The 27,472-nt window shown below is 44.1% G+C and overlaps 1 protein-coding gene across 1 annotated transcript in view; it reads left to right on the top strand.

Moving 5' to 3' along the window:
* Window positions 1–27,472, top strand: part of dnah9l (dynein, axonemal, heavy polypeptide 9 like) — a 1,249,478-nt gene that overhangs the window by 605,486 nt on the left and 616,520 nt on the right. The window contains exons 39-41 of the mRNA XM_072476205.1: window positions 2,357–2,484; window positions 19,970–20,118; window positions 20,217–20,367. Of these exons, the coding sequence (XP_072332306.1) occupies window positions 2,357–2,484; window positions 19,970–20,118; window positions 20,217–20,367 (428 nt within the window). The remainder of the gene's footprint in view (window positions 1–2,356; window positions 2,485–19,969; window positions 20,119–20,216; window positions 20,368–27,472) is intronic.

Raw genomic sequence — 27,472 nt, 5'->3', positions numbered from 1 at the left:
AAGCCCAGGCATGTACAATACAGCACAGTGAATATAATACAATAAGGTGGTTTACCACACCCGCCATCCTGCCAGCGATCACCAAGGAGGTATGTTAAAAAAGGGGCACTGAGAAGACAAAGCAAGAAGATCAACCCAAGATGGCTACCGAGCCAAGTCAGGTAACTCAAAAAAGTCAGACCAGCAGACATCGTCAGCAAACTAAAACCCACGCCACCCCCCTCCCCAACCCAAACATGTCATCGCAGTTGAGCATAACCACCACCCAAAAGCAATTGGAACGGTGGCAAACAATTACTTAACCTATAACCTACAAATAACACACCACAACTCAACACAGACTCTAAGCTTGTTTTAAAAACTATTACGAGCTGCAGAAAACGCTTTAATATCGCTCCCCTTAACTAACGCACCTTGTTAGCAGTAAGACTCCCAACTGGGGAGTTAAAACCTATTTAACTTCAGAGCGCTATGAGGGCGACTGAAAGTCATGCCAAAGAGTTGCGCCAAATAGTAAGAACGCAAAGAAAGAAAATAGATTATTATAAGGAGCGAACAGTCGAAATCCCTCCTATACAACGAAGGTAATCAAGAATATACCCAAATAACAGACATGAAAAGTGCCTATACATGAAGGCCGGCTGAATAAATCATCCCAAAGTTCTCTATTCTTATACAAGGAAGATTTCACTTTGTGAAATGCAGCCCTTTTCTTCGCTAGGTCTGCACTCATGTCCTGGTATAATCTGATAGAGTGGCCTTCCCACGTAAAATCCTGGTGCTCTCTTGCCCATCAAAGCACCAACTCCTTCTCCTTAAAGCTGGGAAACTTAGCAATTACAGGACGAGGAGGATCTCCAAACTGGAGCAAACGGTGGATGCAGTCTAATTCTGAGGGGGAATGGAAGTACACCCTCACCCACCATTTTGTGGAACAGGTCTGAGAAAAACTAAGTTTGGTGCGGCCTTCGATCCCCTCTGATAACATCACAGCACAAACATTTTGCCTTCTGGATCTGTTTTCCAGGTCGTTCAGCTTGGATGTTAATATCTTGTTATCTTTTTTTAAAATTAATTTAGAGTACCCAATTAATTTTATCCCATTAAGGGGCAATTTAGCGTGGCCAATCCACCTAGCCTGCACATCTTTGGGTTGTGGGGGCAAAACCCACGCAAACACGGGGAGAATGTGCGAGCTCAACATGGACAGTGACCCAGAGCCAGGATCGAATCTGGGACCTCGGCGCCGTGATGCATCAGGGCTAACCCACTGCGCCACCGTGCTGCCCTATGTCTTGTTATCCTTGATCACAGTGTCAAGGTTAGACTCCAAGGAGGTGATCTTATCACTATACTCAGACAATGCAGTCTCCATATCCTTGATTGTGGTTCCTTGTGCTTTGGTGGTCTGGCTGGTGATCTTGAGAACTGAATGACTGGGGACCAAGACTGATCTTTTAAAATCCAAAGTCAAGCATTGTCGATATTTTTCGAGCTCAACTGCCAAACTTTTGCTGCGTCTTTCGGTCGTTAAAGGAGTAGCTGGAGGAGAAGGTGCCATTGCCATCTTAGCTCCGATTGGTCTGTGGGCAACATCAGAATCTGAGTCTGCCGTTGACGTTCGGGCCGATTCTTTTCCTGCTTTGCTTCTCCTGGGCATCACAGAGATGAGGGAGTTCTATCCAGTTAGGGCAGCACGCTGGCACAGTGTTTAGCACAGTTGCTTCACAGCTCCAGGATCCCAGGTTCGATTCCTGACTTGGGTAACTGTCTGTGTGGAGTCTGCACGTTCTCTCCGTGTTGCGTGAGTTTCCTCCGGGTGCACCGGTTAACTCCCACAATCCACAGATGCGCAGGTTAGGTGGATTGGCCATGCTAAATTGCCCTTGGTGTCCAAAAAGGTTAGGTGGGGTTACGGGGATCGGGTGGAGGCGTGGGCTTAAGTGGGGTGCTCTTTCCAAGGGCTGGTGCAGACTCGAGGCCGAATGACTTCCTACAGCACTGTAAATTCTATGATCTATGATTCTTAATTGTAGAGCTTTTTCGGTAAGTAGCAAGTGGTGGTAAGTGGTAAAAGGGTAGAAAGATTACGTTTCCAGCAGGAGCCACCTCATGCTTCCCCTCACATTGCATCACTGGAAGTCCGATATTTGATTTATATTAGGGTAATGTGAGGAAGAAACGAGTAGATGATTTGTTGTATATTTTTGCTAACTATGTACTATGATTGTAATGTAAGATTACTTGACTCTGAAGGAGGCTTCTTGTGTTCTGTCTCCATGGAACTGATTTTTAATCAGAAATAAGTGCACATTCTATCAATCATGAATGTTTATTTGATCTCACACATGAATAGGCTTGTTTTCAACTACTATGAGAGAACTTTCCAACATTGCTCATGGGGGTCCAAAGTGGATTGTTTTAGATGGAGATATTGACCCTATGTGGATAGAGTCGCTCAATACCGTAATGGACGATAACAAGGTTAGTAGTTTACACCTTATTAAATTACTAAAATATTCCTAAAATATCATGAGCAATGGGTTCTGCATAATTCCATATGTTGTTATAACACAGTGGGGTTAAACTCTGTGGAACCCACTTTGGCACCCATCCAACATGGTGCACTGTTATTCCCCAACACAAGGAGCTGCCTCAAGGCAAACCAAAGTTGCAACAGGAATCTGAAGCAGTTATGAAGCATCTTATTTGCAAAAAGACTCCTCTTATTTCTCCTTATCCAGGGGCCGGGTAGATTTCTGATCTGAGGTGAGTGTACAATTCCTGCTGCCATTATGTCCCACAGGAAATCCAATTTCAGCCTGATAAACTTTTCAGTGTAGTTTTACTTATAACCAAAACTCCGTTACATATATTAATTCAGTGAAAATAGTGTTATTGAAAGAAGGATTATTTTTACCTTTTTAGAACAAAAAATATCAAAAAGAAAATATCAAAAAGAAACAAAGACAAATTTATTTCCTGGACAGAAGTTTGTCAAAAGCTCTTTGACAAAGAGTCACCCAGACTCGAGACGTTAGCTCCCTTTTCTCCCCCCAGATGCTGTCAGACCTGCTGAGATTGTCCAGTATTTTCTGTTTTTGTTTCAGATTCCAGCATCCGCAGTAATTTGCTATTATCATCATTTTGTAAGTGATTGGCTTTTTGTTTGATTCCCACTACATTAGTACGGATATACATTCAATCATCTACCATTTATATAATTGCATTATGAGTCAAATAAATTCATTCATAGTGGTGGCAATTGTTGACGCTGAGAGAAACCCACCAAAGTTGAGCAATTATACAGAAAGAATTGCTGGAGCTGGGATGAATATTCTCTCCTCAGTGCATCACTCATGGAAACAAATGAGAAAGAATTTATTTTGACTGAGGAAGAGTTAGAAAACTAATGGATGTGCACTTAAAATAAAAAGATGGATGCATCAATCACTCAGCCAGCTGTAATAAGCACATTAATAGGAGCAGGAATCGGCCATTCAGCCGCTTAAGCCTGCTCCGCCATGCAGTAGGATCATGGTTGATTTGATTGTGGCTTTAACTTCACTTTCCTGCCTGTCCCCCATAATCCTTAATTCCTTTGCCAATCAAAATATCTATCTTGGCTTAGCCTTGAAATACATTCAATGACCCAGCCCCAATTGCTCACTGCGGAAGAGAATTCCAAACACGAATTACAGTCTGAGAGACTTTCTCTGTCTGAAATGGGAGAACCCTTATATTGAAACCTTGCTATATAACTATACTACAGTCTGGTTGGACTAAGAAATGTAAGGGGGGTAACACCTTTCACAGGCGGGCACGCCACACTCTATGGAATGGCTCACACTGTATTGGCCCTGCCCTTTAGCCAGCTCTCACCTGTGGCTCCAAGCAGTTGTTTGCATGCGACAGCGGGCATAATCTAGTAAACTGCTTCGATGGGTATGCAAAACTAGGTGAGGCTGGCCATTAGACCTTCTGGCCTCAACAACCTAGGGATTTGTTACCCTGGCATGCAAAAACTGATTTTGGTGGACTGAACAGATGAGGCCAACCTAAGATCCACTAGTCTTGATGGCAGCTCAGCACCATGTTGTGGAATGCATAGAGCTCATCAAGACGCAGAAGATGATCCTGGTCACCCACATCTATATGTTTCTGCAGCTACTGTGCCAAGATAGGTCAGGATGAGAAGGTGAGTCCAATGATGTGCAACCCTCTTCTCACTTATCCAATTCATGTGCAAGTCATGTTCATCATCTTTCTACCATCCATCGTCTATCTGTCACAAGTCCTGTGGCAATGGGTGAACGAGCAGGTGTGAAGCTGTAGCCCTGAGCCCACACACAGGTGGCTCAAGCCATAGGGTTGTTTTCACTGGAAGGAAGCAGAAGTGGAACTCAGAAGCCCCCTGAACGACTGAGCATCCGTTTTCACGACCACATTGCTTACCTCTCTGAGGAAGGGCTAGAAAAAGTGCCCTAAAAATTGTCTGCTTCACCTCCTTAGCCAACGGGCCACAGCTGACAGGGATCCCATCAGCGTGGTCGTGAGTCAGTCTTAAAAAGAAAGTAACGGTGACACTTGTCAGCATTGTCATATCATAGATTATCATAGAATTTACAGTGCAGAAGGAGGCCATTTGGCCCATCGAGTCTGCACTGGCTCTTGGAAAGAGCACCCTACCCAAGGTCAACACCGCCACCCTATCCCCATAACCCAGTAACCCCACCCAACACTGTGCAATTTTGGACACTAAGGGCAATTTATCATGGCCAATCCACCTAACCTGCACATCTTTGGACTGTGGGAGGAAACCAGAGCACCCGGAGGAAACCCACGCACACACGGGGAGGACGTGCAGACTCCGCACAGACAGTGATCCAAGCAGGAATTGAACCTGGGACCCTGGAGCTGTGAAGCAATTGTGCTATCCACAAGGCTACCGTGCTGCCCATATGGAATGTGTGTATACCCATGGACAATGTCACAGCCAACAGACCTGAGAGAAGAAATGTTCTTATTAGTGGGGCACTGGATAGGTACAACATCCACATCACTACCCTCAGCGAGACTCATTCACCCGAGGAGGGTCAGCTCTAATAATTTGGTGCAAATTGCAGATTGCTTTATAAATGCCATAGAAAAGAAGAACCACACAAAGCTGTTGTAGACTTCGCTGTCATGAATCATCATGAATGGGGTTGGCAGTTATAACAAGAATGGTATCCTCTCACTGAAGCTGTGTGCTGAGCATCAGCTCATCATCACCAACGCAGTTTTCCACTTCCCTCATCACAACACTCCTGTTTTATCCCTTGACATGTAATCAACTATGCCATCACCAGCCAGAGGGACAGATGGGATGTGCATCTAACAAAAGTCACATGTGGCACTGACTGATGAACTGATGACCATCTTATCAGGATCTTTCCCTCAGCTGTCTCCAGGACATGAAGGTCCAGAAGCATCTCAAAGAGGCATTCATGAAAGAATCTCTCAGAGAAATTAGAGAGTCATTTCTGTGCAGTGAAAATGGACAGTCACTACATTAATGATGACTGGGTGACCTTCAGGTATATTGTGAACTCCACTGCTTTAGAGGCCCTTGGTCTTATCTCTCTTAAGCATCATGATTGATTCACATAATCAATTTTGCTGAACATCTGGTCAGCTGACACCAGTAAGCAAGAGGGTAATCAAGAAGCTACTGGAGGAGAAACATCACCTCTACTGGGTTTACCTCAATGACAAGTCATCATGATCCAAGCACAATGCCCACTGAAACATCTGCAAGATTGTGCAATGCAAGCTCAGTCAGAAATCAGATGAACCTCAGCCATATATAGACCACAAAGGCGAAGAGATTCTATGATGCTTTGAAATCTACCGACTGGCTCATCACTAATCCAAAGTGCCGATGGGTCAACACAGCTCACAGAAGAATCCCAAACTCTCGAGAGATGGACAGAGCACTTTAGCCATATCCTGAATCGGCCTTCAAATCATCATGGAACAAGCAATCAACCGGTTTCTATTGACTATTCTCTTGATGGCCCTCCCTCGCTGAGAGGAATAATAAATGTGATCAAACACCTGTCTACTGGCAAAACTCCAAGAGTTGGTGCCACCCTAGCTAAAGTATACAAGACTGAAAGTCAATGCCTGCACAAGAAGCTCAGAGCTCTTTCAGCCTATGTGGAGCAAGGAACCCGCTTCTGGGTCATTCACTGGTGATCACCTCACAGCTGATGATTCACAGCAGATGGAGGCAGGAATGTCTCAGGAATCCAGCACTCAGAGGGATTCCGGAGCCCAGGACTCCGCTGAGCCCCAGTCCAATGACGTGCCCTTTGGCTCCGTAGTCCCAGAACTACTGGCACTACAAAGGCAGAGTTGTGAGCATCAGGAAGGGAAGGCAGCATCCCTCCTCGGACTGCAAAGCTGTCTGAAGGACTCCCAACACCTTCTATCCAAGGAGATGGTGCTGTTAATCTGACACAACATGGCCAACATTGCAAGGGTGGCATCTGCAGTAGAGACTTTGGTGCAGGACGTGCACTCCATGGCAGGGGTTGTCTGCTCCATGAATCAGCTCAAGACACCCATGGTGCACTGCTTCAACTGCATGGTACAGGCACTAGTGGGAATCCATGCGTGTCAGCACCAGGGACTACAGGGCTTCTGGATCTCACTCCAGCTGTCCCTCTAACCCATGGAAAAGTCCAAGGGCCATTGGGCACCCACAAGGAAGAGGATCAGCAAATGTAAAGCCTGGGGCCCTCCACTTGGAGTGTCCAACCCATCTGACTCTCCCTTCCCTGTGAGCGACACACTTCTAACTCCGCGCAGTGAGGAGGGTAGCACTGCAACTGCAACACCCATGCTGCCGAAAGCAGGCCTGGACCTTCAAGGTCCCAGCCCTCCTGGGGAAACCTGGCACGGTCCTATCAGGCAGCATGGTGTGGAATTCAGCAAGCCACCTCATCTTCAGCTGGGAATATCCTGGGGATACACTTAGACATAGCGGGAGGGTGGGGATGGCCAAGAAAAGATAGGCATATAGTGGGCGCGGGTGAGCATCGGCACCAGTAAATATAAGTTACCAGTGTAATAACAAGCTTCCATTAAAAATCAGTGATCACCCATAAAGTGACCCCACTTGCATGTCACAGCGCCATGCTCTGCCAAGCCCTGCACAAAGTTGGTGCTTCTTACCTCAGTACTAAGAGGATGCACCACTATAGTTCTCCCACATCTGACCATAGAATCATAGAATTTACAGTGCAGAAGGAGTCCACTCTTTCCATTGAGTCTGCACCGGCCTTTGGAAAGAGCACCCCACTCAAGCACACACCTCCTCCACCCCATCCCCCCAACCCAGCAACCCCAATCAACCCTTTTTTGGACACTAAGGGCAATTTAGCATGGCCAATCCACCTAACCTGCACATCTTTGGACTGTGGGAGGAAACCAGAGCACCCGGAGGAAACCCACGGGGAGAACGTGCAGACTCCACACAGACAGTGACCCAAACCGGGAATCGAACCTGGGACCCTGGAGCTGTGAAGCAACTGTGCTAACCACTATGCTACCGTGCTTCACGCACTATTCTACCATGCGTCCCGTGCTACCGTGATGACACAGTACTGGTGCTCTGCTCCTATCACTCTGTCACAGCTCCCCCCCGCCAAGGAAGATTGTCACCCACGCCCCAGAGAAACACTCAGGCCTCCCATGGCGGCCAATATTCTTGAGTAATGAAGATGCCATGGGCTGCAAGCTTGTGAGAGTCTGTCCACCTTATCATTAGGTGAAGGAGTACACCGGGATCCCTGACCTTGGAGGAGGCAACAGGAGTTGAGATGTGCCATCCTCTGCGCCCCCAGATAACTGCATTCAATGGCAGGGAACCCTCAGTTCTCTGTCAGGCAGGAGTCAGACATTCGCAGAGGATAAGAGGGGCATTGCTCTGTCCTCACTTCAAGTCACTTGACCCCTGCAGTGTCACTTTTGCTCCCTGCCCATGATTGGTACGACCATTACTATGATCTCCCACTGACTGGACACTAGTGAGAGGATGTCAGATCCCCATGGGTGGGGGGGAGAGGTCTTGACACTCTCTTCATTCCTTAGTCCCAGCCATCTGTCAACCGAGGGCAATGAGGGTGTCCCTAGCCCTGCACCCCATATGGACCCTGGCCTTTGCCCGAGATCCTTCAAATGCCTCTCCCATTGGTTGCCCCTTGCCGCCCTCCTCCTCATCTGAGGAGAGGTGGCATTCTTCCATGTCCCACTTGTCCAGCTGCTTGCAGAGCGCAGCACACCACTAGAATGCGGGACACCCTCCAGGGGCTGTATTGAAAGATTCCCCCCAATTGGTCCAAGCACCGGAAATATATCTTCAGCAGTCTTATCGCCTGCTCTACCAACGTATGCATAGACGCATGAGCATTGTTGTACCGAGTCTCAGTGGGTGTTTCAGGTCTCCGTACTGACATCATCCACCATCTCCTGTGTGGATACCCTTTGTCCATGAGGAACCCTCGAAAATGGCTTGGATCTGTGAGTGCCCCAAGATGAAGTTAACATGGATGCTCCCTGGGAAACGGGAACATACCTGCACAATGCACATGGCGTGACCTCACATGGATTTGGACATTGAGAAAATGAATCCCTTGCAGTTTATTAACAGGTCCCGCTGACATCATGGGTAACACAAGGCCATGTGGGTGTAGCCAATGACACCCTGCACCAGACTAAAAGCAGACTGATAGATTTGGAAAAATGTTGCAGTTAAAATTACCTGACAAAATGTGAAAAGATGAGGTAATTATGGCGGTGGCTAAGCATTTCAAGTTGCCTGAGATACAGTTTGACTCATTGGAAATGGCAAAAATTCAGTTACAACTTAAACAAATGGAACATGAGAAAGAATTAAAGCAGCTTGAATACGAAAGCGATAGAGAGGAAAAAGAAAGAAGAAAAGAAAGAATAGCCCTAGCAGAACAAAAAGAAAGAGAAAGGGAGATACAGATCAGGGAAAAAAGATAAAGAGAGAGAGTTTAAACTTCAGAAAATGGCCATGAAACATGACAGTCAGTTAAAATTGGCAGACGTAAAGGGAAACGTACAGTTGGATGATAGTGATGAGGATAGTGAGAAAGAGCGTCACAGTCGAAGGCTTGGTGCGGATCTATTTAAATATGTCCAAGCATTGCCAAGGTTTGATGAGAAGGAGGTGGAAGCCTTTTTCATTTCATTTGAGAAGGTAGCTAAACAAATGATATGGCCACAGGACATGTGGGTATTACTGATTCAAACAAAGCTGATAGGTAGGGCTAGTGAAGTGTTTGCATCACTACCGGAGGAGGTATCTGGGTCGTATGAGGAGGTGAAAAAATCCATCTTAGGTGCATATGAACTAGTGCCTGAAGCCGACAGACAAAGGTTTAGAAATTTAAGGAAAGAATTTGATCAAACATACATGGAGTTTGAAAGGCTCGAACAGAGTAATTTTGATAGGTGGAAAAGGGCTTTGAAAATAGACCAAACGTATGAAGCTTTCAGAGAAATTATACTTTTGGAGGAGATTAAAAATTCAGCTCCTGATGTAATGAGAACTCATGTGGAAGAACAGAGGGTTAAAACTGCGAGGTTAGCAGCATAAATGGCTGATGATTATGAATTAGTTGATAAATCAAAGCTTGGTTTCTGACATCAGTTTCAGCCTGTGAGGGATAGAAACTGGGGACATGAGAAATACTCAAGTGGTAGAGGCAAAGGTGATCTGGTGGGAGATAATAAGGAGAGTGTACCTCAGACTAAAAAAGAAATCCAGGAGGGTGGAAAAGAAATTAAAAAGTTCAAATGTTTTCACTGTAATAAACCAGGCCATGTAAAGTCACAGTGTTGGTGGTTGAAGAAAAGCGCTGGGAAGGCTGGTGTGGTAAAACAGGATAAGACCGTGGGGTTGTTAAAGTGGTAAAGGAAAGCCCAAGTAAAGCGAAGGAGGTACAAAAGATTGTACAACCTGATCATGAGGTGATTGATAATAAGATGCCAGATCCCTTTAAAGAAATTACTCATGTGTATCAGGCGGAGCAGGTAAAGAAGTCAAAATTTGAAGAGATACGGGAGCCAGTCAATCTTTAATGGTAAGAGATGAGGAGTTATGTAGTTTGGGAAGAATATTGCCAGAAAAGGTGGTAATATGTGGAATTAAGGGTGAGAGGAGTCGTGTTCTATTATAAAAGGTAAGATTGGAAAGTCTAGTGAAGTGGTAGTACGAGTAGTAGAGAAACTATCTTGTCCAGGAATACAGTTTATCTTGGGTAATGATATAGCTGGTTTGCAGGTGGGAGTGATGCCTACTGTGGTTGATAAGCCAGTGGAAAAATCAGACAACTGAAGTGTTGAAGGACAAATATCCTGGGATTTTTCCGGATTGTGTAGTAACAAGGTCGGAAAGTCACAGGTTAAGACAAGAGGAGAAATCAGAGAGTGAAGATGAAGTTGAAGTGCAATTATCAGAAACGATTTTTGATCAGATGGTTGGAAAAGAACGGGTGAAGGATAAGGCAGACATTTTTAGTTCAGGAAAATTGGCGGAGTTACAACAGAAAGATGTAGAAATAAATTGGATGTATCAGAAAGCATACATAGAAGAGGAATCTGAGTGTATACCAGAGTGTTGTTACCGTAAATTGATGTCTTGTTGAGAAAATGCAGACCTTTACATATGCAGGCGGATGAAAAGTGGGCAGAAGTTCATCAAGTAGTATTGCCGGTAGGGTATAGAAAGGAGGTGTTACGAGTTGCACATGAGGTACCAGTGGGAGGTCATTTCGGAATAAGGAAAACTCAAGCTAAAATCCAGAAACATTTTTATTGGCCTGGACTACATAAAGATGCAGTTACATTTTGTCAATCATGTCACACATATCAAGTGATAGGGAAACCTCAAGCAGTGATAAAACCAGCACCCTTAATACCCATTCCAGCATTTGAGGAACCTTTTACAAGGGTCCTAATTGATTGCGTAGGACCGCTTCCTAAAACGAAAAATGGGAATCAATATCTTTTGACTATAATGGATGTGTCTACTAGGTTTCCAGATGCCATTCCAGTACATAATATTACAGCTAAAATGATTGTGGAGGAGTTACTTAAATTCTTTACGAGATATGGACTACTCACAGAAATACAATCGGATCAAGGATCGAATTTTACCTCAAGGTTATTCAAAGACGTTATGGATAGCTTTGGGATAAAAAAATTTAAATCAGCTGCATACTATCCAGAATCGCAGGGAGCATTAGAAAGGTGGCATTAGACATGAAAGACAATGTTGAGGGCTTATTGTCATGATTATCCAGAGGAGAGGATTGGGATAAAGGAATTCTATTTGTACTTTTTGCAATTAGGGATGCACCTAATGAGTCAACCAAATTCAGTCCTTTTGAACTAATTTTTGGTCATGAGGTAAGAGGACCACTTAAATTGATTAAGGAAAAATTGGTGAGTGAGAAATCGGAAATTGCATTATTGGATTACATGTCAAATTTTGGGGAACGATTAAATAGAGCAGGTGAATTGGCTGGACAACATTTAAAAGTTGCACAAAATGTGATGAAACGGGTAGCGGACAAGAAATCCAAAGTTCGTAGTTTTGCCAGTGGAGATAAAGTTTTAGTATTGTTACCAGTGGTAGGTGAACCTTTAAAAGCAAGGTTTTGTGGACCTTATTAGATTGAAAGGAAATTAAGTGAGGTGAATTATGTGGTAAAAACACCAGATAGAAGGAAGACTCACCGAGTGTGTGTTGTGAATATGCTTAAAAGGTACTTTGAAAGGGAAGGAGAGAATAAGGAGGCGGTTTTAATGATTCTAACTCAAAGTTATGAATCAAATCCAGATGACTTGGAATTTGACATACCTCAAATTACTTTGGAAAACGAGGCTGTTCTTAAAAATTGGGATAAATTGTTGAGTTACCTTCCAGAGGAAAAACGAACTGACCTGAAAGAGTTATTGATATCACTTGGGCAAGTTTGTAGGGATAAATTGGGAAGTACTAAAATGGCTATACATGATGTAGATGTGGGATATGCTGTTCCAATCAAACAACAAAGAGATTGAGAGTATGCTTAAAAATGTCATAATTAAAGTGGGTTGCAGCCAATGGAGCTCACCCATAGTGATGGTACCTAAACCAGACAGTACCCAACAGTTGAGTGTGGACTATAGAAAGGTTAATGCAGTTACAAGAACGGACTCTTATTCTATGAAAGTTTAGAGGATTGCATTGAGAAAGTGGGTCAATCGGCTTTTATTTCCAAACTGGATTTACTTAAAGGTTACTGGCAGGTACCTTTCTCCGAAAGGGGGAAGGAGATTTCAGCTTTTGTGATGCCAGATGGTATATACCAATTCAAAGTTATGCCATTTGCATGAAAAACACCCCAGCCACATTTCAACGGTTAACTAACAAAGTTGTTTCAGGATTACCCAATTGTGCGGTATACATCGTCGATCTGGTGATTTTCAGCCAGACATGGAAAGAACATTTAAAACATCTGATGGAGTTATTCGATCGACTTCAGGAGGCGGGTTTACCTAGCCAAAAGTGAATTTGGAAAAGCCTAAGTCACTTTCCTTGAGGAGTTCCTGATACCCTCAAGACATAGGGAAATAATGCGATTTCTTGGCATGAGTGGATTTGATCGAACATTTGTGCAAAGGTTTTGTAGCGTGGTTGCTCCACTGATGGTCTTGCTGAAGAAACGTCGAAGATTTCAGTGGACAGCGGAGTTTCAACATGCATTTGACTACCTGAAAGCTGTGATAACCAATGCTCCTGTGTTGGAGATTTACAAGGGACTCTGTGATCAGATTGAACTAACGTATCTGATTTTAAAGAGAAATGCCGAGTCATAGAGAAATAGATGGATTATGCCGAGACCTTCTTGTTCAAAGACACTGTAAATCGAGAAGGATGTCAGTTGGGGGAAGTATAATTTTAAAAAAAATAGACTATATTATTATACCTGTTTGCGTGTGTTGTGTTTTGAAACGAGAAAGTATATTTACTGTGTGCATTTCTTAAAGGATAGTGAAAAGGTGAAAAATGAAACCATCTTGATGGTTTGTTTGTTTTTCTTGGGGGGAGGTGTCATGTGAGATTACCTTTAAGAAATAGGTGTTTATCAGTGATGTCAGAGTGTGGGTGGAGCTGGGCTGTCTCAGCTTTTTACTTTCGTTTTAGGCTGTTAGCTGCAGTGTGTGTTTTAGTTTCATTTTCGGTGTTGGAGCTGAAGCGAGACAAAGCAGGTGTACTGTTGATCTCTCTGCCATGAAAAGACTATCTCTTGATCATTTGGTGAATTCGGAATTATAAATGTTTTCAGCAGTGAATGTAAACATGATGTGCTTCTGTTAAAAGGTGTTTATTTTGTCTTCTGGATGTTGTTTGGGAAGTTATTAAGGATTACTTAGTGTTGTATTCTTTGGGGGTTGTATTTGAATTGATGGTTGCTAAGATGTTCACTATGTTTTAAAAAGATTAACTTGAGTTCATAGAATAAACATTGTTTTGCTTTAAAAAATACTTTTCCATTTCTGCTGTACCACACCTGTAGAGTGGGCCATGTGCTCCCCATACCACAATCTATTAAAAGTTGTGGGTCAGGTGAACTCCATGATACACTTCTGGGTTCTCAAAACCCTGGCCCATAACATACACGCTTACGAAACAAATCTTCTATGGAAAGCCTGAGTGCACTCTCGTGGTGGTTAAAGGAAGTGCGACATGAACACTCTGAAGGCTTGCTTTACCTAGGAGTTTTGATATTAACTCCGAGTCCTTGGACAAGCACGCCTAGTATCACTGGACCTGGCGTAAACAAATAAAAAAATGGTGCAACCTCCTTCAAAAGCAACTGCATGTCAGAGGCAGAGTAAAAATGCAAGGAGAGGAAAGCCCGAGCCAGCAACTTGTCCAAAACCCAAATCATCTGCAGTATCCTGTTCTGTTTTGCAGCCAAACCTCCGTGCCCACCCCACCTCCCCAACCAGGTAGTCTGAGCAGACATCTACGTACCCGCTAGAACCCTAGCAAACACCTCAGATGGTCAATATGGTCACCTTCCCCTCAAAGGATGAAAAAAAAGCCAGTCTTTTTCTATTTCTGCACGGCTGGTTTAAGGCTGGAACTCCTAACTGAACCCTGCCTTCGTGTCTCACCAATGGCTATTCAGGGTTGCGGGTTTCTGCCAAGGGTTATTGTGTGACTGAACAGGCCGATCTTTGACCGACAGATTTTTGAGCACACGGTGCAGGGTGTCATCTCAGTTTTTTATGTCAATGCAGCCGTACTTCAAGGAGCGTTTAGGTTGCCTTTGGAGCATTTTATTGGTCCTCTCGTGGGACATTAGGGAGCTGGAACATTAAGGTCCTAGGACCAGGGTCCTGGGTTCAATTCCCGGCTTGGGTCGCTGTCTGTGCGGAGTCTGCACGTTCTCCCCGTGCCTGCGTGGGTTTCCTCCGGATGCTCCTGTTTTCTCCCATAGTCCAGGGATGTGCAGGTTAGGTGGATTGGCTATGCTAAATTGCCCTTAGTGTCCAAAAAAGATCAGGTGGGTTTACGGGGATAGGGTGGAGGGTTTGGGCTTGCATAGAGTGTTCTTTCGTAGACTCGATGGGCCGAATGTCCTCTTCTGCACTGTAAATTCTATGAAATCTGTGAACCCACTATATCAGGGAACAACCTGAATACTCCCTCCTCATCATTTCAGAGCAGGTGCTAATTGGTGCTCCTCATTTTATCTGTTACCTTTCGAGAAGGCTGCACATAACTCTCAGCAAACAATTTGCAAAGGGGAAAAGAAAAGCAGGCTTTCCAAATAATCGGAAGGCAAGTCATCAGGGCAGTGGGCAAGGAACCAATTAGCGACCTTATAGAAACCAATGATTACTGCGGATGCTGGAATCTGAAATAAACATAGGAAATACTGGACAATCTCAGTAGGTCTGCCAGCACCTGTGGAGAGAGAAGGCAGCTAACGTTTCGAGTCTGGATGACTCTTTGTCAAAGCTGCAAATGGGGTCAGATTTATACTGTAGTGGAGGAGCGGGGGGGGGGGGGGGGGGGGGGGGGGGTGGAGTGGTGGGGCTGGATAGGTGGCCATCCCCAGGTGGAGATTGACAAAGATGTTGACATCAGAAAAGCCTGAGGGAAGGAGCTGTGCTCCGAAAGCTAGTGTTTGAAACAAACCTGTTGGACCTTAACCTGGTGTTGTAAGACTTCTTTCTGTGCTCACCCTAGTCCAACGCCGGCATCTCCACAATATGTAGATAGGCCAACTGGGGGGGAGGCCATATTGGATTTGACCCTTGGCAACGAACCAGGCCAGGTGTTTTGATGTCTCGGTGGGAGAGCATTTCGGTGACAGTGACCACAATTCCTTGACCTTTACCATAGTCATGGAGAGGGATAGGAACAGACAGTGTGGGAAGGTATTTAATTGGGGGAAATTATACTGCTATTAGACAGGAGCTGAGGAGCAAAAATTGGGAACAGATGTTCTCAGGGAAACGCACAACAGTAATGTGAGGGTTGTTTAAGGAGCACTTGCTGCGAGTACTGGTTAGTTTTGTCCCACTGAGGCAAGGAAGGAATGGTAAGGTGAAAGAGCCGTGGATGACAAAAGAAGAGGAGCTTCTAGTCAAGAGGAAGAAAGAAGCGTACTTAAGGTTGAGGACGCAAGGATCTGGCACAGCTCTAGATGTTACAAGGTAGCCAGGAAGGAAATCAGAAATGGATTTAGGTGAACTAGAAGGGGGCATGAAAAAGCCCTGGCGGGAAGAATTAGGGAAAACCCCAAGGCGTTCTACACTTAGGTGAGAAATAAGAGGATGATCAGAGTGAGAGTAGGGCCAATCAGGAATAGTGGAGGGAACTTGTGCCCAGCGTCTGAGGAGGTGGGGGAGGCCCTAAATGAATATTTTGCTTGAGTATTCACTAGAGAGAGGGACCTTGTTGCTCGTGAGAACAGGGTGAACCAGGTTAATAGGCTCGAACAGGTTGATATTAAGAAAGAGGATGCGCTGGAAATTTTGAAAAGCATCACAATAGATAAGTCCCCTGGGCCCTACGGGATATACCCAAGGTTACTACGGGAAGCGAGGGAGGAGATTGCTGCACCATTGGCAATGATCTTTGCGTCCTCACTCTCCACTGGATTAGTACCAGATTATTGGAGGGAGGCGATTGTTGTTCCCCTGTTCAAAAAAGGGAATAGAGAAATCCCTGGGCATTACAGACCAATCAGTCTTACGTCTGTGGTGAGCAAAATATGGAAAGGATTCTGAAATATAGGATTTATGATTATTTAGAACAACATAGTTTGATTAAAGATAGTCAGATTGGCTTTCTGAGGGGCAGATCATGCCTCACAAGCCTCATTGAATTCTTTCAGGATGTGACGAGATACATTGAGGAAGGTCAGGCAGTGGATGTGGTGTATATGGATTTCAGTAAGGCATTTGATAAGGTTCCCCATGGTAGGCTAATTCAGAAAGTTAGGGGGCATGGGATACAGGGAAATTTGGATGTCTGGATACAGAATTGGCTGGCCGAAAGAAGACAGCGAGTGGTAGTGGATGGAAAGTATTCCGCCTGGAGGTCGGTGACCAGTGGTGTCCCACAGGGATCTGTCCTGTGACCTCTGCTCTATAAGTGATTTGGGTGAGGAAGTGGAAGGGTGGGTTAGTAAGTTTGCCAATGACACGAAGGTTGGTGGAATTGTAGATAGTGTTGAGGGCTGTTGGAGGTTACAACAGGACATTGACAGGATGCAGAGCTGGGCTGAGAAGAGGCAGATGGAGTTCAACCAAGATAAATGTGGAAGTGATTCATTTTGGAAGGTTGAATTTTAATGCTGAATACAGGGTTAAAGGCAGGATTCTTGGAAGTGTGGAGGAACAGAGGGACCTTGGGGTCCACGTACATAGGTCCCTCAAAGTTGCCACCCAGGTTGATAGGGTTGTTAAGAAGGCGTATGGTGTGTTGGCTTTCATTAACAGAGGGATTGAGTTTAAGAGCCGTAAGGTTTTGCTGCAGCTTTATAAAACCCTGGTTCGTCCACACTTGGAATATTGTGTCTAGGTCTGGTCGCCTCATTATAGGAAGGATGTGGATGCTTTGGAGAGGGTGCAGAGGAGATTTACCAGGACGCTGCCTGGACTGGAGGGCATGTCTTATGAAGAAAGGCTGAGGGAGCTAAGGCTTTTCTCACTGGAGCGAAGAAGGAAGAGAGGTGACTTCATAGAGGTGATGAGAGGCATGGATAGAGTGGATAGCCAAAGACATCAAAGGTATTAGTGAGAGACAGCACGGTTTTGTGAAGGGGAGGTCGTGTCTCACTAACTTGATAGAGTTTTTCGAGGAGGTCACTAAGATGATTGATGCAGGTAGGGCAGTAGATGTTGTCTATATGGACTTCAGTAAGGCCTTTGACAAGGTCCCTCATGGTAGACTAGTACAAAAGGTGAAGTCACACGGGATCAGGGGTGAACTGGCAAGGTGGATACAGAACTGGCTAGGCCATAGAAGGCAGAGGGTAGCAATGGAGGGATGCTTTTCTAATTGGAGGGCTGTGACCAGTGGTGTTCCACAGGAATCAGTGTTGGGACCTTTGCTGTTTGTAGTATATATAAATGATTTGGAGGAAAATGTAACTGGTCTGATTAGTAAGTTTGCAGACGACACAAAGGTTGGTGGAATTGCGGATAGCGATGAGGACTGTCTGAGGATACAGCAGGATTTAGATTGTCTGGAGACTTGGGCGGAGAGATGGCAGATGGAGTTTAATCCGGACAAATGTGAGGTAATGCATTTTGGAAGGGCTAATGCAGGTAGGGAATATACAGTGAATGGTAGAACCCTCAAGAGTATTGAAAGTCAAAGAGATCTAGCAGTACAGGTCCACAGGTCATTGAAAGGGGCAACACAGGTGGAGAAGGTAGTCAAGAAGGCATACGGCATGCTTGCCTTCATTGGCCGGGGCATTGAGTATAAGAATTGGCAAGTCATGTTGCAGCTGTATAGAACCTTAGTTAGGCCACACTTGGAGTATAGTGTTCAATTCTGGTTGCCACACTACCAGAAGGATGTGGAGGCTTTAGAGAGGGTGCAGAAGAGATTTACCAGAATGTTGCCTGGTATGGAGGGCATAATCTATGAGGAGCGATTGAATAAACTCGGTTTGTTCTCACTGGAACGAAGGAGGTTGAGGGGCGACCTGATAGAGGTATACAAAATTATGAGGGGCATAGACAGAGTGGATAGTCAGAGGCTTTTCCCCAGGGTAGAGGGGTCAATTACTAGGGGGCATAGGTTTAAGGTGAGAGGGGCAAGGTTTAGAGTAGATGTACGAGGCAAGTTTTTTACGCAGAGGGTAGTGGGTGCCTGGAACTCTCTACCGGAGGAGGTAGTGGAAGCAGGGACGATAGGGACATTTAAGGGGCATCTTGACAAATATATGAATAGGATGGGAATAGAAGGATACGGACCCAGGAAGTGTAGAAGATTGTAGTTTAGTCGGGCAGTATGGTCGGCACGGGCTTGGAGGGCCGAAGGGCCTGTTCCTGTGCTGTACATTTCTTTGTTCTTTGTTCTTTGACATTTCCCCAGGGCGGAAATGGCTGTTACGAGGGGACATAATTTTCAGGTGATTGGAGGAAGGTATTGGGGAAACATCAGAGGTAGGTTCTTTACACAGAGAGTGATGGGTGCGTGGAATGTCTTGCCAGCAGAGGTGGTGGAGTCAGAGTCATTAGGGACATTTAAGCGACTCTTGGACAGGCACATGGACAGCAGTAAATTGAAGGGGTGTAGGTTAGGTCGATCTTAGATTAGGATAAATGGTCGGCACAACATCGTGGGCCGAAGGGCCTGTATTGAGCTGTACTGTTCTATGTTCTGAGATAGGAAAATATGATTTTAGTGGGGCAGGATCAGGCTGACACGATGGGCCTACCAGGACAGTCCTGTTGGTGGATTTTGGGCAGGAGGTAGAAGCGGGCTCTCCAGGGTTGGGAGATTATGATGCTGGAAGCTGTGGAGGGAAGATCTCCAGAGGAGATGAGGTCAGTGACAGTCCTGGAAACAAATGCTTGGTGCTCGTTGGTGGGATCATGGTCCAGGGGGAGTAGGAGGAAGTGTCAGAGAGTTGGCTTTCAGCCTCTGTGAGGTAGAGGTCAGTACACCAGACAACAGCATGCCTCACCCTTGTCGGCGGTTTGATGACAAAATCAGGGTTGGACCTGAGAGAGCGGAGTGCAGCCAGTTCAGAAGGCAACAGATTAGAGTGGGTGAGAGGTGCAGAGAAATTGAGACGGTCGATGTCACGGCGACTGTTCTGAATGAAAAGATAAAGAGCAGGTCTGTGCCCGGAGGGAGGGGTCCAGGTGGCGGGAGAATGCTGGAGGCGGGTGAAAGGATCTGTTGAACAAGACGAGGACTTCTTCACAAAGAAGTGAGCACGGAGTCAAAGATGGCGGAGAAGAGTTTAGCATCGTGTCGAGCCTGAAATACATTGAGGTGGGATTGTAACGGTATGAAGCTGAGTCCTTTGCTGAGTATAGCACGTTCAGTCTCAGAGAGGGGAAGGTCAAAGAGTATGCTGAATACATGGCAAGAGCTGGAGTTAGCAATGATGGAATCCGAGGAGTTGGGAAGGGTTGCTGGTCCTGAATGGCCGTTGGTATTGATGAGTTGTTGGTGCTTGCATTAATTTAGTCACTTGGTTAAGTTGCTCCCCAAAAATGAAGCGCTTTGATTTGGTCATTTTTTCTACTTCTGACCTATTGGTGCTTGCCGACTGAATCAAACTGCTTTTGAATGATATCAGTTTAGTTATTGGATGTTTAACTTTAATTCTTCACTTTATGTTTTTGTGTCCAGGTACTGACTTTAGCGAGCAATGAACGTATATCTTTAGCGCCATCCATGCGATTATTATTTGAAATCAGCCATCTCCACGCAGCAACACCTGCTACAGTTTCCAGGGCTGGGATAATATATGTCAACCCACAGGATTTAGGATGGAGTCCGTAAGTAGCAAGTCTGTTTGTACTTTACTCTGAATTCTCCTTGCTGTTTGACTTCTCGAATACTATTCTGGTAAATATCAATTTCCATTTCTTTGTAGATATGTCACTAGCTGGATTGACACTCGCCAAGCCCAGTCAGAGCGAGCTAATCTTACTATATTGTTTGACAAGTACGTTCCTTTCTGTCTGGAACAAGTGCGTGGTAATCTTAAAACCATTACTCGAGTTCCTGAAAACAGTATTGTACAGGTACGAAGCAGCATTTCTTTACTCAAGCATAAGTTATGCATCAGTCTTTTCAAAGTTTCTTTTCAGAGTGATAATATTTTGGCATGTAGGTTATTTCATCATGTTCAATTATTTATTAACACTTTTGAAAAGTCCTTCTTATGTTGATTAACACTATGGGCGCGATCTAACGGCCGCATTGTGCCCGACTTGGGATGTGACATGGCTGGTTAATCTTGTGAGAGGCCAGGCAGCACGGTGGCGCAGTGGGTTAGCCCTGTAGCCTCACGGCGCCGAGGTCCCAAGTTCAATCCCGGCTCTGGGTCACTGTCTGTGTGGAGTTTGCACATTCTCCCCGTGTTTGCCTGGGTTTCGCCCCCACAACCCAAAGATGCGCAGGCTAGGTGGATTGGCCACGGTAAATTGCCCCTTAATTGGAAAAAATGAATTGGGTACTCATACATAGATACATAGAATTTACAGTGCAGAAGGAGGCCATTCGGCCCATCGAGTCCGCACCGGCTCTTGGAAAGAGCCCCCTACCCAAGGTCAACACAGTCACCCTATCCCCATAACCCAGCAACCCCACCCAACACTAAGGGCAATTTTGGACACTAAGGGCAATTTAGCATGGCCAATCCATCTAACCTGCACATCTTTGGACTGTGGGAGGAAACCGGAGCACCCGGAGGAAACCCACACACACACGGGGAGGATGTGCAGACTCCGCACAGACAGTCACCCAAGCCGGAATCGAACCTGGGACCCTGGAGCTGTGAAGCAATTGTGCTATCCACAAGGCTACCGTGCTACTCTAAATTTATTTTGAAAAAAGGAAAAAAAAAATCTTGTGAGAGGCCTCTCGTGAGATTTACCCACCTCGCCATACCTTGTGAGATTTGGATCCCGGCCACAGTGGGCAGGACCGATATTTGCATATTTAAATGTGCAGTTGGCACATTTAAATATGTCTCCGCCAGAGTTAACCAGCATCCGGTGTCATGTGAGAGTACCTTTAAGAAATGGGTGTTTACTACTACAGTGATGTCAGAGAGTGGGTGGAGCTGGGCTGTCTGTCAGCATTTTATTTTCGTTTTAGGCTGTTAGCTGCAGGGTGTATTTTAGTTCCGTTTTCAGTGTTGGAGCTGAATCCAGACAAAGCAGGTGTACTGTTGATCTCTCTGCCATGAAAAGACTATCTCTTGATCATTTGGTGAATTCGGAATTATAAATGTTTTCAGTAGTGAATGTAAACCTGATGCGCTTCTGTTAAAAGGTGTTTCTTTCGTCTTCTGGATGTTGTTTGGGAAGTTATTAAGGATTCCTTAGTGTTATATTCTTTGGGGTTGTATTTGAATTGATGGCTGCTAAGATGTTCACTGTATGTTTTAAAAAGGTTAACTTGAGTTCAGAGAATAAACATTGTTTTGCTTTAAAAAATACTTTTCCATTTCTGCTCTACCACACCTGGAGAGTGGGCCGTGTGCTCCCCATACCACAATCTATTAAAAGTTGTGGGTCAGGTGAACTCCATGATACACTTTGGGGTTCTCTAAACCCTGGCCCATAACAAATTGGGGGCTCGTCCGGGATAAAAGTCTATCTATTGGATTGACTTAGTGAACATAAAGTCAGTGAGGGGTGAGCATATTGTGGTTGCTTTTCAGGTGTGGTATTTTAGTTTAAATGGGGAGTGTGTTGTGGACAATGGCTCTTTCAGAGGCTCTGATGTTTTTGGGGGTGGAGACGGTCACACGCAGTGCCTTACGGACAGAGACTAAAAGCAGACTATTAGATTTGGAAAAATGTTGCAGTTAAAATTACCTGACAAAATGCGAAAAGATGAGGTAATTATGGCGGTGGCTGAGCATTTAAAGTTGCTGAGATACGGTTTGACTCATTGGAAATGGCAAAAATTCAGTTACAACTTAAACAAATGGAACATGAGAAAGAATTAAAGCAGCTTGAATACGAAAGCGATAGAGAGGAAAAAGAAAGAGAGAGACAAGAAAAGAAAGAATAGCCCTAGCAGAATAAAAAGAAAGAGAAAGGGAGATACAGATCAGGGAAAAAGATAAAGAGAGAGAGTTTGAACTTCAGAAAATGGCCATGAAACATGACAGTCCGTTACAATTGGCAGACGTAAAGGGAAACGTACAGTTGGATGATAGTGATGAGGATAGTGAGAAAGAGCGTCACAGTCAAAGGATTGGTGGTGATCTATTTAAATCTGTCCAAGCATTGCCAAGGTTTGACAAGAAGGAGGTGGAAGCCTTTTTCATTTCATTTGAGAAGGTAGCTAAACAAATGAAATGGCCACAGGACATGTGGGTATTACTGATTCAAACAAAGCTGATAGGTAGGGCTAGTGAAGTGTTTGCATCACTACCAGAGGAGGTACCTGGGTCGTATGAGGAGTTGAAAAAAATCCAGCTTAGGTGCATATGAACTAGTGCCTGAAGCCTACAGACAAAAGTTTAGAAATTTAAGGAAAGAATTTGATCAAACATACATGGAGTTTGAAAGGCTCGAACAGAGTAATTTTGAGAGGTGGATAAGGGCTTTGGAAATAGACCATGAAGTATGAAGCTCTCAGAGAAATTATACTTTTGGAGGAGATTAAAAATTCAGTTCCTGATGCAGTGAGAACTCATGTGGAAGAACAGAGGGATAAAACTGTGAGGTTAGCAGCAGAAATGGCAGATGACTATGAATTAGTTGACAAATCAAAGCTTGGTTTCCGACATCAGTTTCCGCCTGTGAGGGATAGAAACTGGGGACATGAGAAATACTCAAGTGGTAGAGGCAAAGGTGATCTGATGGGAGATAATAAGAGAATGTACCTCAGACTAAAAAATAAATCCAGGAGGGTGGAAAAGAAATGAAAAAGTTCAAATGTTTTCACTGTAATAAACTAGGCCATGTAAAGTCACAGTGTTGGTGGTTGAAGAAAAACACTGGGAAGGCTGATGTGGTAAAACAGGATACGACCGTGGGGCTTATTAAAGTGGTAAAGGAAAGCCCAAGTGAAGTGAAGGAGATGCAAAAGATTGTACAGCCTGATCAAGAAGTGATTGATAAGAAGGTGCCAGATCTCTTTAAAGAATTTACTTGTGTGGGTAAAGTTTACTCATGTGTTTCAGGAGGAGCAGGTAAAGAAGTCACAGTTTGAAGAGGTACGGGAGCTAGTCAATCTTTAATGGTAAGAGATGAGGAGTTATGTAGTTTGGGAAGAATATTGCCAGAAAAGGTGGTAATATGTGGAATTAAGGGTGAGAGGAATACCTTTATACCATTATATAAGGTAAGATTGGAAAGTCCAGTGAAGAGTGGTGAAGTGGTAGTAGGGGTAATAGAGAAACTATCTTGTCCAGGAATACAGTTTATCTTGGGTAATGATATAGCTGGATAGCAGGTGGGAGTGATGCCTACTGTGGTTGATAAGCCAGTGGAAAATCAGACAACTGAAGGGTTGAAGGATGAATATTCTGGGATTTTTCTGGATTGTGTAGTAACAAGGTCGGAAAGTCACAGGTTAAGACAAGAGGAGAAATCAGAGAGTGACGATGAAGTTGAAGTGCAATTATCAGAAACGATTTTTGATCAGATGGTTGGAAAAGAACGGGTGGAGGATGAGGCTGATATTTTTAGTTCAGGAAAATTGGCGGAGTTACAACAGAATGATGTAGAAATAAAACGGATGTATCAGAAAGCATACACAGATGAGGAATCTGAGTGGATACCAGAGTGTTATTACCGTAAAAGTAATGTCTTGTTGAGAAAATGGAGCCCTTTACACATGCAGGCGGATGAAAAGTGGGCAGAAGTTCATCAAGTAGTATTGCTGGTAGGGTATAGAAATGAAATGTTGCGAGTACACATGAGGTACCAGTGGGAGGTCATTTCGGAATAAGGAAAACTCTAGCTAAAATCCAGAAACATTTTTATTGGCCTGGACTACATAAAGATGTAGTTAAATTTTGTCAATCATGTCATACATGTCAAGTGATAGGGAAACTTCAAGCAGTGATAAAACCCGTGCCCTTAATACCCATTGCAGCATTTGAGGAACCTTTTACACAGGCCCTAATTGATTGCATAGGACCGCTTCCTAAAACAAAAAGTGGGAATCAATATCTTTTGACTAGAATGGAAGTGTCTACTTGGTTTCCAGAGGCAAAGTAGGTAATATTACAGCTAAAAAGATTGTGGAGGAGTTACTTAAATTCTTTACTCAATATGGACTACCCAGAAATACAATCGGATCAAGGATCAAATTTTACCTCGAGGTTATTCAAAGAAGTTATGGATAGCTTAGGAATAAAACAATTTAAATCAAGTGCGTACCATCCAGAATCGCAGGGAGCGTTAGAAAGGTGGCATCAGACATGAAAGACAATGTTGAGGGCGTATTGTCAAGATTATCTAGAGGATTGGTATAAAGGAATTCCATTCGTACTTTTTGCAATTAGGGATGCACCTAATGAGTCAACCAAATTCAGTCCTTTTGAACTCATTTTTGGTCATGAGGTAAGAGGACCACTTAAATTGATTGAGGGAAAATTGTTGGGTGAGAAATCGGAAATTGCATTATTGGATTACATGTCAAATTTTGGGGAACGATTAAATAGAGCAGGTGAATTGGCTGGACAACATTTAAAAGTTGTACAAAATGTGATGAAACGGGTAGCGGACAAGAAATCCAAAGTTTGTAGTTTTGCCAGTGGAGATAAAGTTGTTGTGTTGTTACCAGTGGTAGGTGAACCTTTAAAAGCTAGGTTTTGTGGACCTTATTAGATTGAAAGGAAATTAAGTGAGGTGAATTATGTGGTAAAAACACCAGATAGAAGGAAGACTCACCGAGTGTGTCATGTGAATATGCTTAAAGGGTACTTTGAAAGGGAAAGAGAGAATAAGGAGGAGGTTTTATTGATTCTAACTCAAAGTGACGAACCAAATCCAGATGACTTGGAATTTGACATACCTCAAGTTAAATAGGAAAACGAGGATGTTCTTAAAAATTGGGATAAATTGTTGAGTTACCTTCCAGAGGAAAAACAAACTGACCTGAAAGAGTTATTGATATCACGTGGGCAAGTTTGTGGAGATAAATTGGGAAGTACTAAAATGGCTATACATGATGTAAATGTGGGAAAGGCTGTTCCAATCAAACAACATCCATATAGACTTAACCCTTTAAAATTGGCACAGGTTAACAAAGAGATTGAGAGAATGCTTTAAAATGGCATAATTGAAGTGGGTTGCAGCCAATGGAGCTCATCCATAGTGATGGTACCTAAACCAGACGGTACCCAATGGTTGTGTGTGGACTATAGAAAGGTTAATGCAGTTACAAGAACGGTCTCTTATCCTATCCCACGTTTGGAGGATTGCATTGAGAAAGTGGGACAATCAGCTTTTATTTCCAATCTGGATTTACTTAATGGTTAAAGGTTACTGGCAGGTACCTTTATCCAAAAGGGCGAAGGAGATTTCAGCTTTTGTGACTCCAGATGGTATATACCAATTCAAAGTTATGCCATTTGGCATGAAAAATGCACCAGCCACATTTCAACGGTTCACAAACAAAGTTGTTTCAGGATTACCCAATTGTGTGGTATACATCGACGATCTGGTAATTTTCAGCCAGACATGGACAGAACATTTGACACACCTGATGGAGTTATTCGATCGAGTTCAGGAGGCGGGTTTGGTGATAAACCTAGCCAAACGTGAATTTGGAAAGGCCCAAGTCACTTTCCTTGAGGAGTTTCTGATACCCTCAAGACAAAGGGAAATAATGCGATTTCTTGGCATGAGTGGATTTGATCGAACATTTGTGCAAAGGTTTTGTAGCGTGACTGCTCCACTGATGGATATGCTGAAGAAACATCGAATATTTCAGTGGACAGCGGACTTTCAACAGGCATTTGACGGCCTGAAAGCTGTGCTAACCAATGCTCCTGTGTTGGAGAATTACAAGGGACTCTGTGATAAGATTGAACTAAATATCTGACTTTAAAGAGAAATGCCGAGGCGTAGAGAAATGCCGTAGGTGCAGAGACCTTCTTGTTCAAAGAGTCTGTCAATCGAGAAGAATTTCAGTTGGAGGATGAAGAACAAAAATGGACTATATTATTGTACCTGTTTGCGTGTGTTGTATTTTTGAAACAAAAACGTGTATTTACTGTGTGCATTTCTTAAAGGATAGTGAAAAGGTGAAAAATGAAACCACCTTGAAGTTGATGGGTTTTTTTTTCTTGGGGGAAGGTGTCATGTGAGAGTACCTTTAGGAAATAGGTGTTTATCAATGGGTGTGTATATAAATATCTGTACTGAGAGTACCTTTAAGAAATGGGTGTTTACTACTGCAGTGATGTCAGAGAGTGGGTGGAGCTGGGCTGTCTGTCAGCTTTTCCTTTCGTTTTAGGCTGCGTGTTGCAATGTGTGTTTTAGTTTTGTTTTCAGTGTTGGAGCTGAAGACAGACAGAGCAGGTGTACTGTTGATTTCTCTGCCATGAAAAGAATATCTCTTGATCATTTGGTGAATTCAGAATTATAAATGTTCTCAGCAGTGAATGTAAACCTAATGTGCTTCTGTTAAAAGGTGTTTCATTTTTCTTCTGGATGTTGTTTGGGAAGTTATTAAGGATTACTTAGTGTTGTATTCTTTGGGGGTTGTATTTGAATTGATGGTTGCGAAGATGTTCACTGTGTTTTAAAAGATTAACTTGAGTTCATAGAATAACCATTGTTTTGCTTTAAAGAATACTTTTCCATTTCTGCTGTACCACACCTGTAGAGTGGGCCGTGTGCTCCCCATATCACAATCTATTAAAAATTGTGGGTCAGGTGAACTCCATGATACACTTTGGGATTTTTAAAACTCTGGCCCATAACACCGGGATAAAATGGCCTCGCCAAACAGACGCCAGCCGGGCACTGTTTGGCACTAGTCTCCATAAACGGACATCAGGCTGAACAGCACTTGGTTGGGGCGGCGGAGGGGAGTTTCCCTGGCTATCTGAGGCGCCTGGGTGGTCAGCCTCTGGACTCTGTGGTACCCTGGCACAGATGATGCCACCTGGCACCTTGGCACTGCCAGTCTGACACCTTGGCAGTGCTG

This window comes from Scyliorhinus torazame, chromosome 2 (assembly GCF_047496885.1).
Source record: "Scyliorhinus torazame isolate Kashiwa2021f chromosome 2, sScyTor2.1, whole genome shotgun sequence".
Lineage (NCBI taxonomy): Eukaryota > Metazoa > Chordata > Chondrichthyes > Carcharhiniformes > Scyliorhinidae > Scyliorhinus > Scyliorhinus torazame.
The sequence above is the reverse complement of the archived record's forward strand: the minus strand, read 5'-3'. Positions and strand labels throughout refer to the sequence as shown.